At 47.0% G+C, this 19,423-nt stretch overlaps 1 protein-coding gene across 1 annotated transcript in view; it reads right to left on the minus strand.

Moving 5' to 3' along the window:
* The window catches only part of LOC132574736 (chloride channel protein C-like), a 97,951-nt gene that overhangs the window by 59,240 nt on the left and 19,288 nt on the right, over positions 1–19,423 (minus strand). Inside the window, exons 7-11 of the mRNA XM_060242972.1 lie at positions 11,903–12,097; positions 4,981–5,078; positions 4,269–4,372; positions 2,800–2,971; positions 973–1,144 (exon numbers count right to left, since the gene is read on the minus strand). Coding sequence (XP_060098955.1) covers positions 973–1,144; positions 2,800–2,971; positions 4,269–4,372; positions 4,981–5,078; positions 11,903–12,097 — 741 coding nt within the window. The remainder of the gene's footprint in view (positions 1–972; positions 1,145–2,799; positions 2,972–4,268; positions 4,373–4,980; positions 5,079–11,902; positions 12,098–19,423) is intronic.

Consider the following 19,423-nt stretch of genomic DNA (forward strand, 5'->3'; position numbering starts at 1 on the left):
ATCTATATAACTTAATCAATATTGGTCCCAGGTCTGATGAAGACTGGAAAGAAACAAGTATTTAATCGATTGGCTTGTCACCACACTACTTTGAGACTTGAATGTACATGTTTTGGACATTTGGACTGGTTTCTATATATTTCTTAGTAAATTGGTCACTAGTTTGTATTTTTTTGTTGTGCCCTCCTAGAAGTTGGCAACCCTAAGTTGTTTAGGTAGTGTTGCCAGGTCCTCCCCAAATATCAGAGGGGGAGGGGAGCTAAAGTGCCAGATACAGGTTAGGAGACTCTAGAGATTGGGGAATGGAGCCTGGGGAGGACAGGGACCTCAGGGGTGCAATGCCATAGAGTCCACCCTCCAAAACATCCATTTTCTCCAGGGGAACAGTAGATCAGCTGTTAAATCAGGGAATCCCCAGGTCCCGCCAGGAGGCTGGCATCTCTAGTTCAGGTTGGAGAAAACTCCTTTCCTGAAGCCTTCTAACATCAGCTCCCTGGTCTTCCTTGATGGCTTTTGCCAACAAACTTGGTCAGACATCTTTCACAGCTGAAATGCTTGTTTATTGTCTCAGAGTTTTGTTTCTTTAAGAAAAGTGATACCCCTGCTATTCTGGAGTTTTGCCAAAATCAAAGCCTTTAGTAGCTGTCATCAGGGCAGGCTGAGAAAGGTTGTGGTCTGACTGTTTTAATGATCCTTTTATAATTAGCTGTTGCTAGCCTCTCTACACCCAGTTTCTACAACTCCTGTGGAGTTCCAGCTTTCCTATTGCTTACCAGAGCTTCTTGTTCAGGAAAACTTGTGGCTCAGCTCTTTACCACTGTACTTCCTTGTGGCCAGTCAAATTTCCAGGACACACAGAATGCCTTTTAATTTTTTTAAAAAAAGAAATCTGTTTTATAATATCAAAGTTGTTCCCCCCTCAACACTAATTCTCCTTGCAAGTTAGATTATATATTTTTTAAAAAAGCATACCATTATAACTGTCAAGGAAATAGTTAGCCTTGAAACACCACTGAAGAATGAAGCAGCTCCAACAGCAGCAAACAGTCCTGGATCAATCCATGCCGCATACTCATCAGTCTGAATCCCAAAAATGGAAACCAGGATCAAGCCAACGATCCTGCCATATAATGCTCCTGTATATCTACAAAGGAAAAGAAAATGAGAGCACTCCTCAGGAACATGGTTTTCCTTTTCTCTTTGTGCTATACTTGTGGTAACACTGATTGAGATCCTGTAGTTGGACATTCTGTCTTTATGTAACTTAATGCAGGGCAGCATTAGAACTACCAATCCCCAGTTGGTGACAGTGGATCCCCTGGGCCCTCCTTCTGCTTTAGGGTTATAAAAAAGCATGGGGTGGGGGAGAGAAATGTCTGCTGTGCACTCTATTATTCCCTATGAAGACCGATTCCCATAGGGTATAATGGAAAATTGATCCTTGAATATCTGGGGCTTGGGGAGGGGTGCTGTTTTGTGAGAGAGACACCAAATTTTCAGCATAGTATCTGGTGACTCTCCTCAAAATACTCTACAAGTTTCAAAAAGTTTGGACTGGGGGGGTCCAATTCTATGATCCCCAAAAGAAGATGTCCCTATCATTCATTATTCCAAAGGGAGGTAAGGCATTTAAAAGGAGCGTGGCCCCTTTAAATGTGATGGCCAGAACTCCCTTTGGAGTTCAATTGTTCTTGTCACACCCTTGCTCCTTGCTCCACTCCCACAGTCTCCTGGATCTACCCACTAAGTTCCCAGATATTTCTTGAGTCAGACTTGGCAACTCTAGGCAGCACTGGTATTATATAAGCAGGGATGGTTTGACTCCTATTTTTCCCTGTAAAAGAAATAAGGGGAAAGAGACATGCTAGCAGTGGAGGGGGAAGTGCACAGCCTTCATACAGTTGTATTTTAGGGGAAAATGTAAAAGCAAAAGACCGACAATGATAGCAGGACACACTGTATATTGTTTGTCACTTTTGCTGTGAAAATACAACTTGGGTCCTCTCATGCTGAACTGCATGTAGCAGGGGCACATTTAGCCTCATTAGAAATGAAAATAATTAACAAAACAAAAGCCTATATGATTTCAAAATATATTCATGGGAACTTTGTTATTAATTATTAGTGATAGCACAGGTTCTTGGGACATACACACAATCTCATTCCACACACAGTAATTACCATTGCAATGAGGGGACATTTGTATTTTTCTACCTATAAAATACTGTTGTTAGAGTGCTGGGAAAATATGAAGCCCCCATAACAGAAGGACTAGTTTGAGGAAAGACCCCTAGATCCCAAATAAATAATAAAAATAATAATATTAGTTGTGCAAAAATTCTGATCACTTAGAGAGTAAAAATAAAGGTTAAAGATGCACTCAAAAATATGTCATACACTCAAAAGAATAATACACCTCTTATCCTGTTATTATCCTTTTTGCATGAGCCTGATATATATGAGCTGCAAAGATCAAAGGTAAGGCTGCTTATTAGTTTTGTCTTCTTTTTCAGACACCTGCTAATAGACTCACTTTCACTAAGACTTTCTGGGAAAGCGGTTTCCATTCCCTTCTTACACCAGACTCATCAAAGTAAAAATCAATTTTGTCCAGTATAAAAGGTGGATGCTATAACTACAGCCTTTGTCATCATAATAATGTGTAGTAAATAATGGCTATTTTTTACATTAAGCTGATTTTTACGTGTAGACCTAAGTAGAGTATACTGAACTGCTGTAATCACACTTTGATTTTCAGCAGAGAAAATCGTGTCCTAGAGTACTGCAGGCAATACTTACAGCATAGGTATAACTAAACCACTGGCAACTGAAGATCCTGCTGTCAAGCAGGATAGCAGGAAATAAAACACCAATGCAGTAAAAAGAGAGGCATAACCAAATTCCTTGTGGGTCCCACGTCTGAACAGGTACATGATTCCTCGCATGCCATTCTCGCCCAGGAGAGCAGCAGCTTTAAATGAGACAGAAGAGCAACAAAAGGAAACAAGAGTTCATAATGTTAAACTTTAAAAAAGAATTCTCATATTTTAGGGGTTTCCCCCACTATTTTTTCTACTTAATTGGGAACCAGATAGGCTTTTGAGTGCATTAGTAATTAACAGTACAGGGACCAGTGATACACTCACTAAGCATGCCACAAAAGCCATATTTTCTCACAGTCTTCGATCTTAATAATCCCCTGAGCCCATCAGGGGATGGTGGGATATAAATCTGATAAATAGATAAAATAATCACTAGAATTTAATCAGATTTGAGTCCCAGTAACTGCATTGGCTTTCAAATGAGTTTTGGCTCAAGGATTTTAGGCACCCTCAGCCAGGGAGTCCAAACCACACCCACATGGCTCTGCAGGGAGGTGAGAATCCACCCCTGACTCTCCTTACCCCTGCCAAGTTGCAAGGAGGTACAAAGACTGTGTCCACTCTCCTTGCTCCCCCACAACAGCAGAAAGATGCCATGGGCACTTCTGAACCCACTGTGGCAGGGTAGGGCACAACAGTGCCCACTATCCTCACTCCCACACAACTGCAGGATCCATTACCTGCCTTATCAACTTCCCCTCACAGTCAGGGGAGACAATGATACATCGTAGCAGTAAAGGGGCCACCCACCAACAGAGGGAAGGAAGGAGAGAGCAAGTTTCCTGCAGGGAACCCACTGGAGCAGTTGGTTCTTTCTGGGCAGACCTGATGCTGTGAGTGGGCAGCCAGGCATGGGGCAATAGGACTGGTTGGTGCTCCTCCACCAGTAGTCTCCTAGGCAAGCCTAGGGCCACCTAGTGGGCTGGTTGCCCTGTTGCACAAATCTCTTTCTGCTCTTGTCTCTCTGTTACCATTATCTATTTTCATTTGCAAGCACCTTGAGGACAGGGACCCATCTATGTTTGTAAAACTCTGTAAACCGTTGTGCATATTGATGGTATAAAAATAATAGTCATCTTTAAAAACAGGAATTTCTCATTATATTTAACCACCCTCCTGTCTATTCACCCAGCTTGACATGTCCTACTAACAAAGTCTTATACTGAAGTTCAATTGTCATCTGTAGATAAATGAACAATAGCAAATGGTGGCATAGTTGGGAATCATCTGATCAACTGGAAAAGCTCAGAAAAGTTAACTTTCCTTGCTAATATCCACATTTGCCTACACAGCCCTTTTTAGAATTAGAAGCTTTGCTCAGACCTGACCTGAAAGAAGAAAAACAACTACACAAGCTTTATTCCAGTTCCATGTTCTTATACATACCTTCATTAAAGGTTTGGTTTGAATCTTTCACTAAATCTGGCCCAATCTGTAATGCTGCTGGTGGGCAATTATATTCTGAAATTTGCCATTTGACCTGGCTTATGCTTTAAAATCCAAAAGAAAAAAACCAATATTAATTCATGAATACACTCCTTCTACAAAGTACAAAAAGTTTTTTTCTAGAATTGGTGCTTTCTTGAAAAACGGACTTATCTTTATGCCTTTAAGACTGGAGTTACATAGAAGGAAGAATTAATGATACAGATATTATATAGAGTGGATTTTTTGTTTCTATGCTATATGTCACCTTTTTATCCAGAAGATACCTCCAACTTTTTTTTTAGTTCCTTATGGGACAGTCCTTCTAAAAGGTAGCAGCAAAAGATCCTTCCCTTATTTGATGACTCTAGGCTCATCACTTGGCAATTAATAGCATGGCAGGGAGAATTCTCTGCCAGCATTACAATTTTGTGGTTCCATAATTCTGTAACATCATTCGGAAAAGTTTGTACAACGTAAATCCATTCTTTGGTTTCTTGATTATGAAGTGTACATCTGATATGTCCTATGCTCCAGCATACAGACATATTTTTGCATTTTATGGAACTCCACAGAATCTTCAGACAAAAAGCTACTATCAAATTGTGGAAGCATTATCAAGTCAGTGACATCTATAATTTATAAAAGGTCTTGCATTTCTTTCATTACTTACTTTTCTGATTTACCGGTCAAATCAAACATTGTCAGGATATTGACTGGTGTACAGTGAAAGAAATAAGGCACGTAGACAGTTGCAGTAATGGTCATAACCTATACATTTGTATAAAAGTACACAAAGTAGAAATAGTGACATAAGATCAGTCTAAAACAAGCATATTCACCCCTTGAAGAGAACACATGTACATCCTCACAAAAATGTTTACTAAATCCGGATCAGATAATCTTACATTTTACGTTCATTATGGTCACAATTTTCAGGTAGGTGCATTCCAGTCCATGAGAGATCAAAAAATCAAAGGCAACCACCCAACACAGAGCAGTTTTTCAGGGGGGAGGGCTACTATTTCTGGAATAGCCTTAAGAACTGATATGCATAAGTGCCATGGGCTGCTTCCATACCAGGGTGATTTTCCATGGTAGTTTCTTTGCTGATCTGATTCTGTGTGAAATTGCCCTTGCTTTAGAGATTCTAGACAGCCCAGGGCAATCATGTTCTCTCCATATTTAATGTTGATTTCCTTTCCACACCTAATACACATTGAAGCCCCTCCCCCTGCTGTGTTTTCATGCAGCCCTCGGGATTCTTCACTCACCCTTTTTTATTTCACTTTTTATTTTGAAGTGCATGGGGAATGCAGTGCTACATAGAAATAATACAATACCTTTTTAAAAACTTTAAAAAAACCACATGTATTTACAGACACCCATAATGACCCCCCTCTCCCCCAGAAAAACAGGCTGAAGTAGGGTGACCATAATGTCTGAAGGCCAGCCAGGGACACTTTTTTTTGGGGGGGGGGGGTGCGCGCGCGCGAAGCGCGTGCGCCGCCGGAAACAGGAAGTGACGTCACTTCCGGTGACGTCACTTCCGGTGACGTCATGCCACCACCGGAAACAGGAAGTGGCATCACTTCCTGTGACATCATTTCCCCCGCGTCACCTGCCGGAAACGGGAAGTGACATCACTTCCTGTGACATCATTTCCCCCAAATGACATCATTTCCCCCAAATGCCACTGCCGGAAACAGGAAGTGACTTCACAGCACTTCCTGTGACGCCCCCAAAAATCCCCCAAATATCACCGCCGGAAACAATTTTGTTCTCAAATCCTGTATATACTTCATCAGTATATGGGATAAGGCACTTTCTCAACTGTGCTGCATAATGCAGCCTATTTATTTTGTCCTGTTGGCTCTGTTGGCTCTATTTGCGCCACCTTCATCACTTTCGGGGTGTGGATCCCCCAGTGGGGTGGTCTCCCGACTCCCTCCGCTGACTGTTTCTGATAGCCCTGCGCCCCCTCTTTCATTTGATATGTGTCCCGTGCGGGTGCCACCCTCCCGCCGGGAGATGCCGCAAAATGAGCCCCCTTGAGGCTTATGGCGGCAGGGCTCGGGGGAAGCGAGCTAGACTGCTGTTCTTTTGAGGGGTTATAGAGTGTTTCGAGCCCGTCCCTGTGGCATCGGTCCCATCGTTGTGGGGCCCAGGGGGCCGGCGCAGCGGCACGCCGAAGCAGCCTGTCACTAATAACACCGGTCGAGATGCAGGACAGGAACCTGGAAGTGACCGACAGGCTGCTTCAGCGTGCCGCTGCGCCGGCCCCTTGGGCCCCACAATGATGGGACCGATGCCACAGGGACGGGCTCGAAACACTCTATAACCCCTCAAAAGAACAGCATTCTAGCTCGCTTCCCCCGAGCCCTGCCGCCATAAGCCTCAAGGGGGCTCATTTTGCGGCATCTCCCGGCGGGAGGGTGGCACCCGCACGGGACACATATCAAATGAAAGAGGGGGCGCAGGGCTATCAGAAACAGCCGGCGGAGGGAGTCGGGAGACCACTCCACTGGGGGATCCACACCCCGAAAGTGATGAAGGTGGCGCAGATAGAGCCAACAGAGCCAACAGGACAAAATAAATAGGCTGCATTATGCAGCACAGTTGAGAAAGTGCCTTATCCCATATGAAGTAAATACAGGATCTGAGAACAAAATTGCACTAGAAGACACAAACACAAAGCTCCCTTACACTGAATCAGTGCTTGGGTTGGTCCACCAAAGTCAGTATTGTCTACTCCAGTCACAAAAACAAAGCTCCCTTACACTGAATCAGTGCTTGGGTCCACCAAAGTCAGTATTGTCACATAAGAGAAGCCCTGTTGGATCAGGCCAGTGGCCCATCCAGTCCAACACTCTGCGTCACATAAGAACATAAGACAAGCCCTGTTGGATCAGGCCAGTGGCCCATCCAGTCCAACACTCTGCGTCACATAAGAACATAAGACAAGCCCTGTTGGATCAGGCCAGTGGCCCATCCAGTCCAACACTCTGCGTCACATAAGAACATAAGACAAGCCCTGTTGGATCAGGCCAGTGGCCCATCCAGTCCAACACTCTGTGTCACATAAGAACATAAGGAGGGAGGGAGGGAAGGAAGGAAGGGAGAAAGGGAGGGAGGGAAGAAGGGAAGAAAGGAGGGAGGGAGGGAAGGAAGGAAGGAAGGAAGGAAGGAAGGAAGGAAGGAAGGAAGGAAGGAAGGAAGGAAGGAAGGAAGGAAGGAGGGAGGGAGGGAGGGAGGGAGGGAGGGAGGGAGGGAGGGAGGGAGGGAAGGAAGGAAGGAAGGAAGGAAGGAAGGAAGGAAGGAAGGAAGGAAGGAAGGAAGGAAGGCCACCCCCTCCTGCCAGCCCCCCCCCTTTCGGCCCCCTTACCTGCGGCGGCGGCGAGTCCGGCGGCGGCGGAGAGGCCTTTCCGACGCCCTCCCGGGCGGAGGAGCACGGGGGGGGGGCGTGGAAGAGGCCCGGGAAGCGTCGGAAAGGCCCGCGGTGGCCACCGCGGGCCTTTCGATGCCCTCCCGGGCCGAGGAGAAGGGGGGGGGAATGGCAGAGGCCCGGGAAGCCTTCGGAAAGGCCCGCGGTGGCCGCTGGAGGGCCTCCAGCGGCCACCGCGGGCCCTTCCGAAGCCTTCCCGGGCCGAGGAGAAGGGGGGGGGAATGGCGGAGGCCCGGGAAGCCTTCGGAAAGGCCCGCGGTGGCCGCTGGAGGGCCTCCAGCGGCCACCGCGGGCCCTTCCGAAGCCTTCCCGGGCCAAGGAGAAGGGGGGGGGAATGGCGGAGGCCCGGGAAGCCTTCGGAAAGGCCCGCGGTGGCCGCTGGAGGGCCTCCAGCGGCCACCGCGGGCCCTTCCGAAGCCTTCCCGGGCCGAGGAGAAGCGGGGGGGGAATGGCGGAGGCCCGGGAAGCCTTCGGAAAGGCCCGCGGTGGCCGCTGGAGGGCCTCCAGCGGCCACCGCGGGCCCTTCCGAAGCCTTCCCGGGCCGAGGAGAAGGGGGGGGAATGGCGGAGGCCCGGGAAGCCTTCGGAAAGGCCCGCGGTGGCCGCTGGAGGGCCTCCAGCGGCCACCGCGGGCCCTTCCGAAGCCTTCCCGGGCCGAGGAGAAGGGGGGGGAATGGCGGAGGCCCGGGAAGCCTTCGGAAAGGCCCGCGGTGGCCGCTGGAGGGCCTCCAGCGGCCACCGCGGGCCCTTCCGAAGCCTTCCCGGGCCAAGGAGAAGGGGGGGGGAATGGCGGAGGCCCGGGAAGCCTTCGGAAAGGCCCGCGGTGGCCGCTGGAGGGCCTCCAGCGGCCACCGCGGGCCCTTCCGAAGCCTTCCCGGGCCGAGGAGAAGCGGGGGGGGGAATGGCGGAGGCCCGGGAAGCCTTCGGAAAGGCCCGCGGTGGCCGCTGGAGGGCCTCCAGCGGCCACCGCGGGCCCTTCCGAAGCCTTCCCGGGCCGAGGAGAAGGGGGGGGGGGAATGGCAGAGGCCCGGGAAGCCTTCGGAAAGGCCCGCGGTGGCCGCTGGAGGGCCTCCAGCGGCCACCGCGGGCCCTTCCGAAGCCTTCCCGGGCCAAGGAGAAGGGGGGGGGGGAATGGCGGAGGCCCGGGAAGCCTTCGGAAAGGCCCGCGGTGGCCGCTGGAGGGCCTCCAGCGGCCACCGCGGGCCCTTCCGAAGCCTTCCCGGGCCGAGGAGAAGGGGGGGGGAATGGCAGAGGCCCGGGAAGCCTTCGGAAAGGCCCGCGGTGGCCGCTGGAGGGCCTCCAGCGGCCACCGCGGGCCCTTCCGAAGCCTTCCCGGGCCGAGAAGAAGGGGGGGGAATGGCGGAGGCCCGGGAAGCCTTCGGAAAGGCCCGCGGTGGCCGCTGGAGGGCCTCCAGCGGCCACCGCGGGCCCTTCCGAAGCCTTCCCGGGCCGAGGAGAAGGGGGGGGGAATGGCGGAGGCCCGGGAAGCCTTCGGAAAGGCCCGCGGTGGCCGCTGGAGGGCCTCCAGCGGCCACCGCGGGCCCTTCCGAAGCCTTCCCGGGCCGAGGAGAAGGGGGGGGGAATGGCAGAGGCCCGGGAAGCCTTCGGAAAGGCCCGCGGTGGCCGCTGGAGGGCCTCCAGCGGCCACCGCGGGCCCTTCCGAAGCCTTCCCGGGCCGAGGAGAAGGGGGGGGGAATGGCGGAGGCCCGGGAAGCCTTCGGAAAGGCCCGCGGTGGCCGCTGGAGGGCCTCCAGCGGCCACCGCGGGCCCTTCCGAAGCCTTCCCGGGCCAAGGAGAAGGGGGGGGAATGGCGGAGGCCCGGGAAGCCTTCGGAAAGGCCCGCGGTGGCCGCTGGAGGGCCTCCAGCGGCCACCGCGGGCCTTTCCGATGCCCTCCCGGGCCTCCGCCGCCACCGCCGGGCCCCGTGCGCGGGCGGGGAAGGCGGCGTGTGAGGGAGGGAGCGTCCCTGCGCGTGCGCAGGGTCGCTCCCTCCCTCACTCGCTGCCTTCCCCGCCCGCTCGCGCGGCCCCCGGCTCTCTGGCTGGCTAAACCGGGACCTCTAAATGGTCCCGGTATACCCAGCCCGGGAGCCGGGAATTGGGGGCCAGATCCGGGAAAGTCCCGGGAGACCGGGACGGTCTGGCCACCCTAAGTGTGAGTGATTCTCTTATTGTTTTAAAAAATGAACATGAGTAACACAGATAGGAATAAAGCCTTTTTAAAAAAAAAAAACCTTGTATTTGCAGAACCTCCAAAGATCTCCTCCCCTCTGTCTAAAAGGCAAACAGTTCTATTCTACTGGTTGTTGCCAGGGTCTGACTCCTTATAGCCATCAACAAATGAAGAGAGTAATTGATGAGTAACTGACTAGCTCTTCATGGAAGTTCTCATTTATTCCTCATTTAATCAGATTTAACAGCTCATAAGTCATACACCAAGAAAATATTTAAGAATTCAAAACAACAGCAAGGAAAATTTTTACCACATCAATTGTACATGCTTTACAAAAGCCACTCAGAAACTATCTTAATTTATGGCCCCAGAAGTGGCTGAATATTTTAACAACCATTTCACAAAAAAATTTTTCCTGCCAATAGTGTGTTTGGAACAATAAAAGTATACATGCAATAATAAACCAACAGTGGACAAGGAGCAATCACAAACGTGGGCACCACTTCATCTCTGCTATACAAATGAGTTCCTACTTGGCTTTGTCTGTTAAAAAAAAAAGCCTTGTTGCATAGGGTTCTTTTTAACTTTTTAACTTTTAAATGCCTGTACTCTACCCACAATGTAGCATTATTTTCTATTCTGTTCATCCTTTCTTTTTCAAAACCAGAGTAAATATGACTTTGGAGCAGTTAAGAAATTGAACATTACAGCATGCAAACATATTTGATTGTCTTAATTTAGGTACTATCCACATAAAACGATAGGATGGGAATTCAAATTTGTCTAAGTATTTGATTCTCAAATGAAGCAGACCTCCAAACCAGGGGATCCCTTGCCCCCAACTGGGGATTGGCAACTCTAAATTGCAAAGTGCATAGAAAATGGAATGGAAGTACATTGCTTAACATGTTTAGTCTGGCATGGGACTTTATAACTGAACTGCAAGAATTTTTTTTTAATTTCTTCATGTAGCATTTCCATTTTCTATTAATTGAACATTTCATCATGATAGTGTTCATCTGACTCAAAGTAACCTAGTCCTATTGGAAATGGACAATTCATCTTCACTGAGATAACAATTACAGTGAAGCAAATGTGATTTATTTCTTGTAGGAAAAGGTCATGATAATACTTCTTAAGACCGCTTTCCTATTTGGAAACCTAAAACTTTCCAAATATAATTCTTCTTGAAATGATAGTAATTAGGGTTATCATGTGACTATGAGACAAAAAAAAATCTTTCCCAGTTTAAAATTGATCTTTTTTATGTAAGAAGGGGCTTTGATTAAAATCAGAGGATGCACAAGGAAAAGATTGAATTGTGGAATTAAAGTGCATGAAATCTGAAAGTCATAGTCTATGATATTTCTGTGAAAAAATCCAAAAGCATACTAAATCAGCACTGTGACCACTGACACTAGTTGTGCCTGGTGATAAGATAACACAGTCTACTTAATTATGTTAAGAAGTTTAACAGCTAAAGCGGCTGAGAAAAATGTTATCTCTGGTTAATATTTAGTTACTCATTTCAAAATGTGTGCTTTGTCTCTCTAAAATAGTCTGAGGCAGCTCACACTAAACATTAAAATCACATTGTCCAAATTAAAAACAGGGTAAAATACATAAACTAAATCACCACAAGACATCAGTAATGCACAAATGAAGGATCCTATTCACCCACCAGATCCCTATGTACCTTGCATGGCAGGGCTTTTTTTGAGCAGGAATGCAGTTCTTGCTGTCTTGGCATCAGGGGTGTGGCCTAATATGCAAATAAATTCCTACTTGGCTTTTTCTACAAAAAAAAGCCCTGTTGCATGGGGTTCTTTTTAACTTTTAAATGCCTGTACTCTACCCACAATGTAGCATTATTTTCTATTCTGTTCATCCTTCCTTTTTTAGGCCCAGGATTTCATTCTTACCAAAACCAGAGTAAATACGACTTCAGAGCCGTTAAGAAAATACAATTAAATACTTACAAGAATCAGCACACATTCTAACAGCTTGGCTGTTTTTCTGAGGGATGTTTTTGGAATTGTGCTGAAGAACCACATACGTAATTTGTTAATCTTGATATTCAGGAAAACAAAGAGAGCTCCTAAAAGACCCCCAAGTATTCCAAGGAAAATGGCTGGAACAAAGGCCAACACACTCATATCCAATAAATTCTTAACCTGAATTAAAATAAAAGAAATAGTGAGTTCAGTGAATTTTGCCAGTTAGTTGATACACAGCAGCCACTGTGTGAGAAGCAATGTAATACAACAGCTCAACAAATAAGCAGAAATTAGGTATATAAGTAGCAGATTGTTCTTGTGATAGCTTATGGATCCTAGTTTTTTTAATGTATCAGATGCCGCCTTCTAGAAACAAGACAAAACAATACAAACCATTTATACTAAGAGATATGCCTGCAGTTTTACATTAAACTAGAATCAGCCTACATTAACCTACTGGATAAAACATCCTATGTTGTTCGATGCATGAATGACTTAGCACATATCAGCATTTTTTCTTTGATGTTGCAAACTAAGCCTATGCCTTCTGCAAAGGCAACCACTTGATTGCTGTAGTGCAGTGATACCCATGGCATCCACCAGTATGTTTCTTGACACCGCTTGCTTCTTCCCCAAAGCAAAGAGATAATCCTGACTTTCCTCTGCCTCACTGGAGCATGAGGTGCTTCAGAAATCTTCAGACCTTTGAGTCTGTAGAGAGTGCCCATTCAGAAGTATGGGTCAAAAACAAAGAAACAAGTATCTCCATACAGACCTCTAGACAATCTTAGGATTTCCTGACTATACTACACACGCTGCCATACGATAACACACACAAAAGTAGAAACACTCATAAAGGGCTTTTGTGATGGTCAACTAGGGTGGGATAACTGATAGCTCAAGAACCAGCCATTGCTCCTGAAGCAGATTTGGCTCCTAAGAACATGCTTTTTCCAGTTTCAGCACCCTGGACCCATATCAAAATTTTGGAGCATCTGAAGAGACAGCATGAAGATGTGTGGAGGGACTGCAGTGGAAACAACGGAATTTGCAAAAATTGCCTGAGGGGAGCAGTTCTCTCCTTTTCTCACAGAAGCCTCCTATTCCCCATCCTACACATTTCTCAGTGGTTCCCAGCAGCAAAAAGAAAAAAGAAAGATGGCAAAACTTTACTCCATGAGAAGAGTTGCACTCATAGATTTTTGGATCAATTCTTATTTGCCCCTCAAATACTTCCAGCGGGGAGAGGGGGTTTCCCAAAGTAACCCCATGACAGCTTGGCAGGCACCCCAGCCCCATGAGACAAAGAGGTCCAGAGCATGCCTGTCAACTGCGGTGAATTCTACTGTGCAGAGGAATGGAAACACGCATCAAGCTGCCCAAGCCACCCTTGAAGTCTCCAAAGGCAGGTTCAGAATGACAAAAAAAACCATCCCCAGAGTTCCAGTGAGGCTCCCCAAAGTAACCCCAGGACAGCTTGGCAAGCACCCCTGGCAAGCTCTGGAACCGAGTGAGGCATGCCCATAATGTTTCCAGGCCCCCTCTGGTCACAGCCCACCCCTAGGTGAAATTTCTGGTTATTCACCACTAGCTGAACACTTTGTGCGGACAAGAGATCACCTGTTGTGAATAGTACAAATACAATGGAAAAGGGGAGTCAAATGGGGGCATGCTTGTACAGGCCGATGTTTATTGAGGTAAATGTTTGCTGAGGTGGATGTTGTTTCAAGAGGTAGGTGTTGTGGTATGAGGCAGATGTTGTTTCATGAGGTAGGTATTGTGTTATGAGGTAGATATTGTTTCATTAGGTAGGTGCTGGGTAAGGGAACCCACCCCCACCCAACAGAGGCAGCCATCCTCCCACTCAAGCACTACAGGTGCAACCCACAGGTCACATGCCAGATCATCCAGAGAGGAGGAAAAATGGGGGGACATCCTGTGATGTCCAGAGAGGGAAAGCCTAGAAGGGAAAGGCCAACTCATCCACTCTGGTTGGGTCCAGGCAGGAACAGTGTGGGCTGAGGATGTCTCCCGGATAGGAGAACACCTGCTTGCTCTGGATGTTGGTGAGGTGGCAGGAGAGCAGACTCATGGTCACTCAATGGAGGTCAGGCGAGATGGCAACCTTGTGTGACCATCTCCAGAGGATCAGTGGAGGTGGGCTCAGGGGACTCTGCTCAGCGTGAGCTGAGACATAAGGTGGCTCAGAGCCCTGAATTCTCCAAACACTCCCAAACTCAAGCAGGAAAGAGGAATCACAACCAGTAGGGAATATGCTCTGCCAGTTCGCTTTTAACAACTTCCCTGCCTTCTGTGTAACCATGAACAGTGGAGAGGGTGCAAAAATGAGCTGAGGGTATATTTAGCATTTTGATCCCACAGAGCAGAATGGGAGATCTGTTACTGGCAGCCAGCAGTGTCTGTTAAGTTTTGGAGGACTCCTATCAGTGTTTCCAAGGCTGGAGAATTTTGCCCCTCTTGAGGTCTTGGAGTTTTATAAATAGTTGAATTGAATGGACAGCTTGTCTGTAAATGTAATAATTCACAAAAAGCTTGAAAGTTCATGTCGTGCACCCTTTCACGAACATTGCCTTGCAAACCATGATCTGGCCAAAATTCATGACAAACTTTAGTTTGCAAGCCGGTTTGCCTCCATTTCTATCTGGGAAAGTGAGGGAGCTCAGAAGGGATAAGATGCCACAGAGCCTGCCTCCTGAAGCTCCCATTTCCTCTACAGGAACTGATCTCTGGAGATCAGCTTAAATCATGGGAGAATTCCAGGCCTCACCTAGAGTGCTTTCTTCAAGACAGCTACATAACTAAACATCGACACCTGATATCTATGAAGCTGTTCCATAATACTAGAAAGGCTGAAGAAGTGTGCTTTGTGGTTGAAACATGATGTTTCTATTGCTTTGTAATTCCTGCAAGAGTTCATTGTGCAGGTTAATAATATGCCTGCTCCTTAAACTCTACCTACAATTAAGGTGAACCCCATCTTCTTCTAAATAAGAGTATATTGTGAAGCCTGGTTTTATTGGGATTTACTCCCAAGCAAATAATAGCTTTCATAACTATAAATTCAAACATTTATATTTGAGTTGAGTAGAGCTTGAGAGACCAGGAGGTCTCTAAGGTGATATTCTGGATTCAAGTCTAGGTCTACTGCAGACCAACACAATTACCCTCCTGAAATTGTGCACTTCGGAAAAATCAAAGAGACGTTGTACAATAAAGTTTTTTTTTTTACTGCAGTATGGAACAGGGCAAAACAGAAAGGAAATCTTTATCTTGGAAAATAACCCACAAGCTTTTCCTTTAGAGTTTATTCACAGTAAACTCAGTTGTAACTTCTATAAAACACAAAAGAAGTCAAGTCTTCCTGGAGCCTGATACTAACGGCACTGTTTTTTTTTCTAGTTATCTGGCAAAGCCAAAAAACTTTGGAGCCATGGTGAAAACCATGTTGGCAGCAACTCTATCCAACATTTCCTTGGGGAAAATAGAAGTCAGCATCAAGAGATGTTCTGCAAAATGCCCCAAAATAAGCTTGTAAAAAACCTATAAAATGTTATTTCACAACCATTACAATCCAGTGTATTCATTTGGTAGGATAATTATGGAGAAACTGATTTTTTGTACACTGAGCAAAATCTTTTAAAAGGACAGCAGATGTTTGAAATGGTAAGGGAAGGCTTATTGCATAAGGCTAACATTCCATAAACAAGGTGCACTTACGGAAGGCTATTGTTTGCATGCTCCTGTTTCCTGAACAATAGAAAGCTCTGTGTATTCTGAAGCAGTTTCCTTTAAGACGGGGTCCCCAACCCCTGGGCCACGGACCGCTACCGGGCCACAGCCTGTCCACAACTAGACCACAGCCTATCCACAATCAGACTGCGAAGCTTGACTGCCCCCCCCCCCCGCCCCTCCACCACCGCAACAGTTCCAGGAAGGAGGGAAGAGAAGCCTTCTCTCACATGAACTTCAAATTGTTAGATGGCGCAGCTGCAGCAAAGCTGGTAAGGCCCAGTTTCGGCACTGCTCGGCTCGGCACAATCTGAGGGAGGCAGGGAGGGAGGGTGATAACGATGGAGCACCATGCTGCATTGCAGTGCCGGGGAGAGAAGGAAGGCAGTGGTGGCGAGAGAGGGGACCCAAGCCTCGTCGCGTGGGGGGGACAATGGAGCTAAACTCCAGTGGGCCACTTCTTCAGAGGGTCACCTGCCACTGCAGAAGCGCTGAAGGGGGGACATGCAGCAAGGCTGCATGGCACAGGAGCGGGGGGCTGAATTCGGTGCCCCCACCCTGCTGGCCCTGGGGCCATGGTGGGCAGGTCAGCCCTGGTGCCAGTCCCCGGTACCAAGAAGGTTGGGGACCACTGCTTTAAGACATCAAATTAAGACATAGCATGTCCTACAAAATATCTTTTATTTACAAAAATATAAGTTGATATAGTGTATTCATATTATTTATTTAAGTGCATATATCTATGTGTCTACAAGATGCTCAAAAGAAGTTCACAACAAAGATATAAGAAGTCAAAAAATTCTATTTTAAAAATACTGCACATCAAAAGCAGCAATATAAGCTACTTTTTTAAAACTATCAGACCAGATTCCTTCCTTATACTTGCCTCAATTGAGTGCATGTGGCAAGTGCCAGAGGGGGGTACCATGAGAGAGAGAGAGAGAGAGAGAGAGAGAGAGAGAGAGAGAGAGAGAGAGAGAGAGAGAGCAGTTTCTGGTATGTTTATTTCGAACATTAGTAACACCCAGAGCAGCATTTCAAAGCTGGGGCTTCTTAAGTTATCAGTCTAATAGAGCTTTGAAGGTGAAAACTAACAGCTTTAATTTAGCCAAGAAACAAACCGGCAACTGGTGCAACTCACCAGGACTGGAAGCTACCACTAGTCAGAAGTCATGTCACATTCTAGACTGATTGTTTTGCAGACTTCCTTCAAGAGCAGACCCCTGTGATTTGGCCACTTCATAAAAACAAAACCAGTATTCTACAATGTCTGCTGATATTCTCCGCTCACTTTATGTTGTGTATGCTGTGTACTTCTTGTGCTGCTATCTAGGAGTTCCTGCCAAGCTTACTGGAGCCTTAAGACTGAGCTTGTAGTCGAAGGCTAGCAGGATCTAAATCCCTGGGCATTTTCGCACTGACCTTAATCGGCAGCGATGTCCCTCTTCAGCAAGCAGGATCTGCGCGGATTTCGCACCAATTGCTGCAAAGCACCCGGAAGAGCCGCAAAGTCCCGCGGCTTTTGTGGCGCAAATGGAAACTGGTTTTTGGCGGTTTCCATTTGCGCCGCAAAAGCCGCGGGACTTTGCGGCTCTTCCGGGTGCTCCACAGCAATTGGTGTGAAATCCGCGCAGATCCTGCGCGGTGAAGAGGGACATCGCTGCCGATTAAGGTCAGTGCGAAAACGCCCCCTGTTTCCATGGTCTAGTCACCGGCCCCCTGCTGGTTCAAATGACCCAATGGCATCCTAGCACGGGAACCTGGGACTGTATATAGTTGGCCCCGTTGGCCCAGTTCAGCAATCTTTAGTTTAACCGTTGCCATGCTGTATCGCAATAAAGAGCTTTGATCACTACAACCACATCTCTCCATGTATCAAACCCACTATATTACACTTTTTCTATACACTTTAGCCACTTCCAGGATAACACAGGACTCTGGACTCTGAGGCCAAGAGGAGTAGAAAGAACTTCACTAGATTAGCTACATTTTTCTTGCAGGTTGGTAAGTGGTTGGTAGACCGCACAGACAAAGCACAACTTCCACTTTCAGAGATAGCACACTTCTGATGACTGCACGTTGAGTTAAACTCTAGAGTTGGGTGTTGCTATTGTTGTCCGCCCATTAATATGTCCTGGACATAAAGCTAACCATTGCCCATGGACAACATTCTACTATATTTCTCTATTTCAGGAACATTCTGGGAAGGCAAGGTACCATTTCCAAATGGCTTCTTGAGAGGGACTGGAACAGCAAGATATCATGTAGAAACTCCCCCCTAAAAAGTGGGGGCATGATGTGTTCCACCTGGAGAAAAATCCCCCCATGGAAGCAGCTACAATCCCTGGTACTGCAACCAGAATGTTTCAATGTACAGTTTCAACTGTTACACAAAGAAAGAGCTCAGGACCTCCTTGAATATCATTACAGGTAAATTTGCTGTGAGACTGTTTTATTTCTTAGTTTTCTTTCTTCCCATCCTCCCTCTAATTACATCCAAATTCAATTATATTTGCTAAATTCCAGGAACATACATCTGGGTAGGTATCAAATAAGAAAGAACATGACTTCACAAAGGAATACTAAAGAACAGCCTGAAAAAATCGCATTAACAAGAGAATCAAAATATGAATTGAAAAGTATATTACTATTTGTAAGTTGGTGCAAGCAATGCTTAGTCTTTGGAGGGGGTTCTTAGGAAAGCGTAGATGACTGGGGAAGGCAATGGCAAACCACCTCGTAAAAAGTCTGCCATGAAAACGTTGTGAAAGCAACATCACCCCAGAGTCGGAAATGACTGGTGCTTGCACAGGGGACCTTTCCTTTCCTTTTCTTACTATAAAACAGGAAAGTTAATTCTGTAAGGGTTTCTCATCATTCAGTTCTTTTAGACCGATTCCCCACTAGCCTTGTCCTGGTCTCACACTTCTCTTCTCCGGGGTGCTTCCATCCAATTTCACACAAGCTACCCCAAGGGTGCTATTGCCCCGCCTCTTTTCTGCGGCAAGCAAGGTCCTCTGAAAAAATGGTTTCTGCTTGCTGCAGGAAAGACGCGGGGTGAATTGCAGCCCTTCGGCAGCTTGTGCAAAATCAGACGGAAGCACCATGGAGAAGAGCAGTATAAGACCAGGACAAGGCTAGTGGGGAATCAGTCTTAGTGAATCTTTAGCCTTGCCAAAAGCATAAATAGGACAAGGCACAAACTCTCCCAATTCTGTTGTGCATTGGTTTCTGTTTATACATTCTGGACTGCAGGATAGAAGCTATTTTGTGGCAGATTGAAATGGGAAGAAAAATTAGTTTTTGCTTAGAACAATCTATAATTAAAGCAATCTATAATTGGAGGGAGGATGGCTCAGTGGTAGAGCATCTGCTTGGTAAGCAGCAGGTCCCAGGTTCAATCCCTGGCATCTCCAAAAAAAATGGTCCAGGCAAGGAGGAGTGAAAAACCTCAGCTTGAGACTCTGGAGAGCCGCTGCCAGTCTGAGTAGACAATACTAACTTTGATGGACTGAAGATCTGATTCAGTATAAGGCAGCTTCATGTGTTCATATATGTTCATATATATGTATAATGAAAATGGGGGGGTTGGTATTTTTATGGGGAGAGGTTACATAAGTGTGTGAGTGTATGTGTGTGCACACCTGGTGTCTGACCCAGCAACCTCTGGTGACTGACCCCTACTTGGGGCCTGGAGGATATTCAGAGAGGTGGCTGAATAAAGCCTGCCCCTGCCTTCCAGCTCTGGTATTC

This window comes from Heteronotia binoei, chromosome 7, assembly GCF_032191835.1.
Source record: "Heteronotia binoei isolate CCM8104 ecotype False Entrance Well chromosome 7, APGP_CSIRO_Hbin_v1, whole genome shotgun sequence".
NCBI classification, from domain to species: Eukaryota; Metazoa; Chordata; class Lepidosauria; order Squamata; family Gekkonidae; genus Heteronotia; species Heteronotia binoei.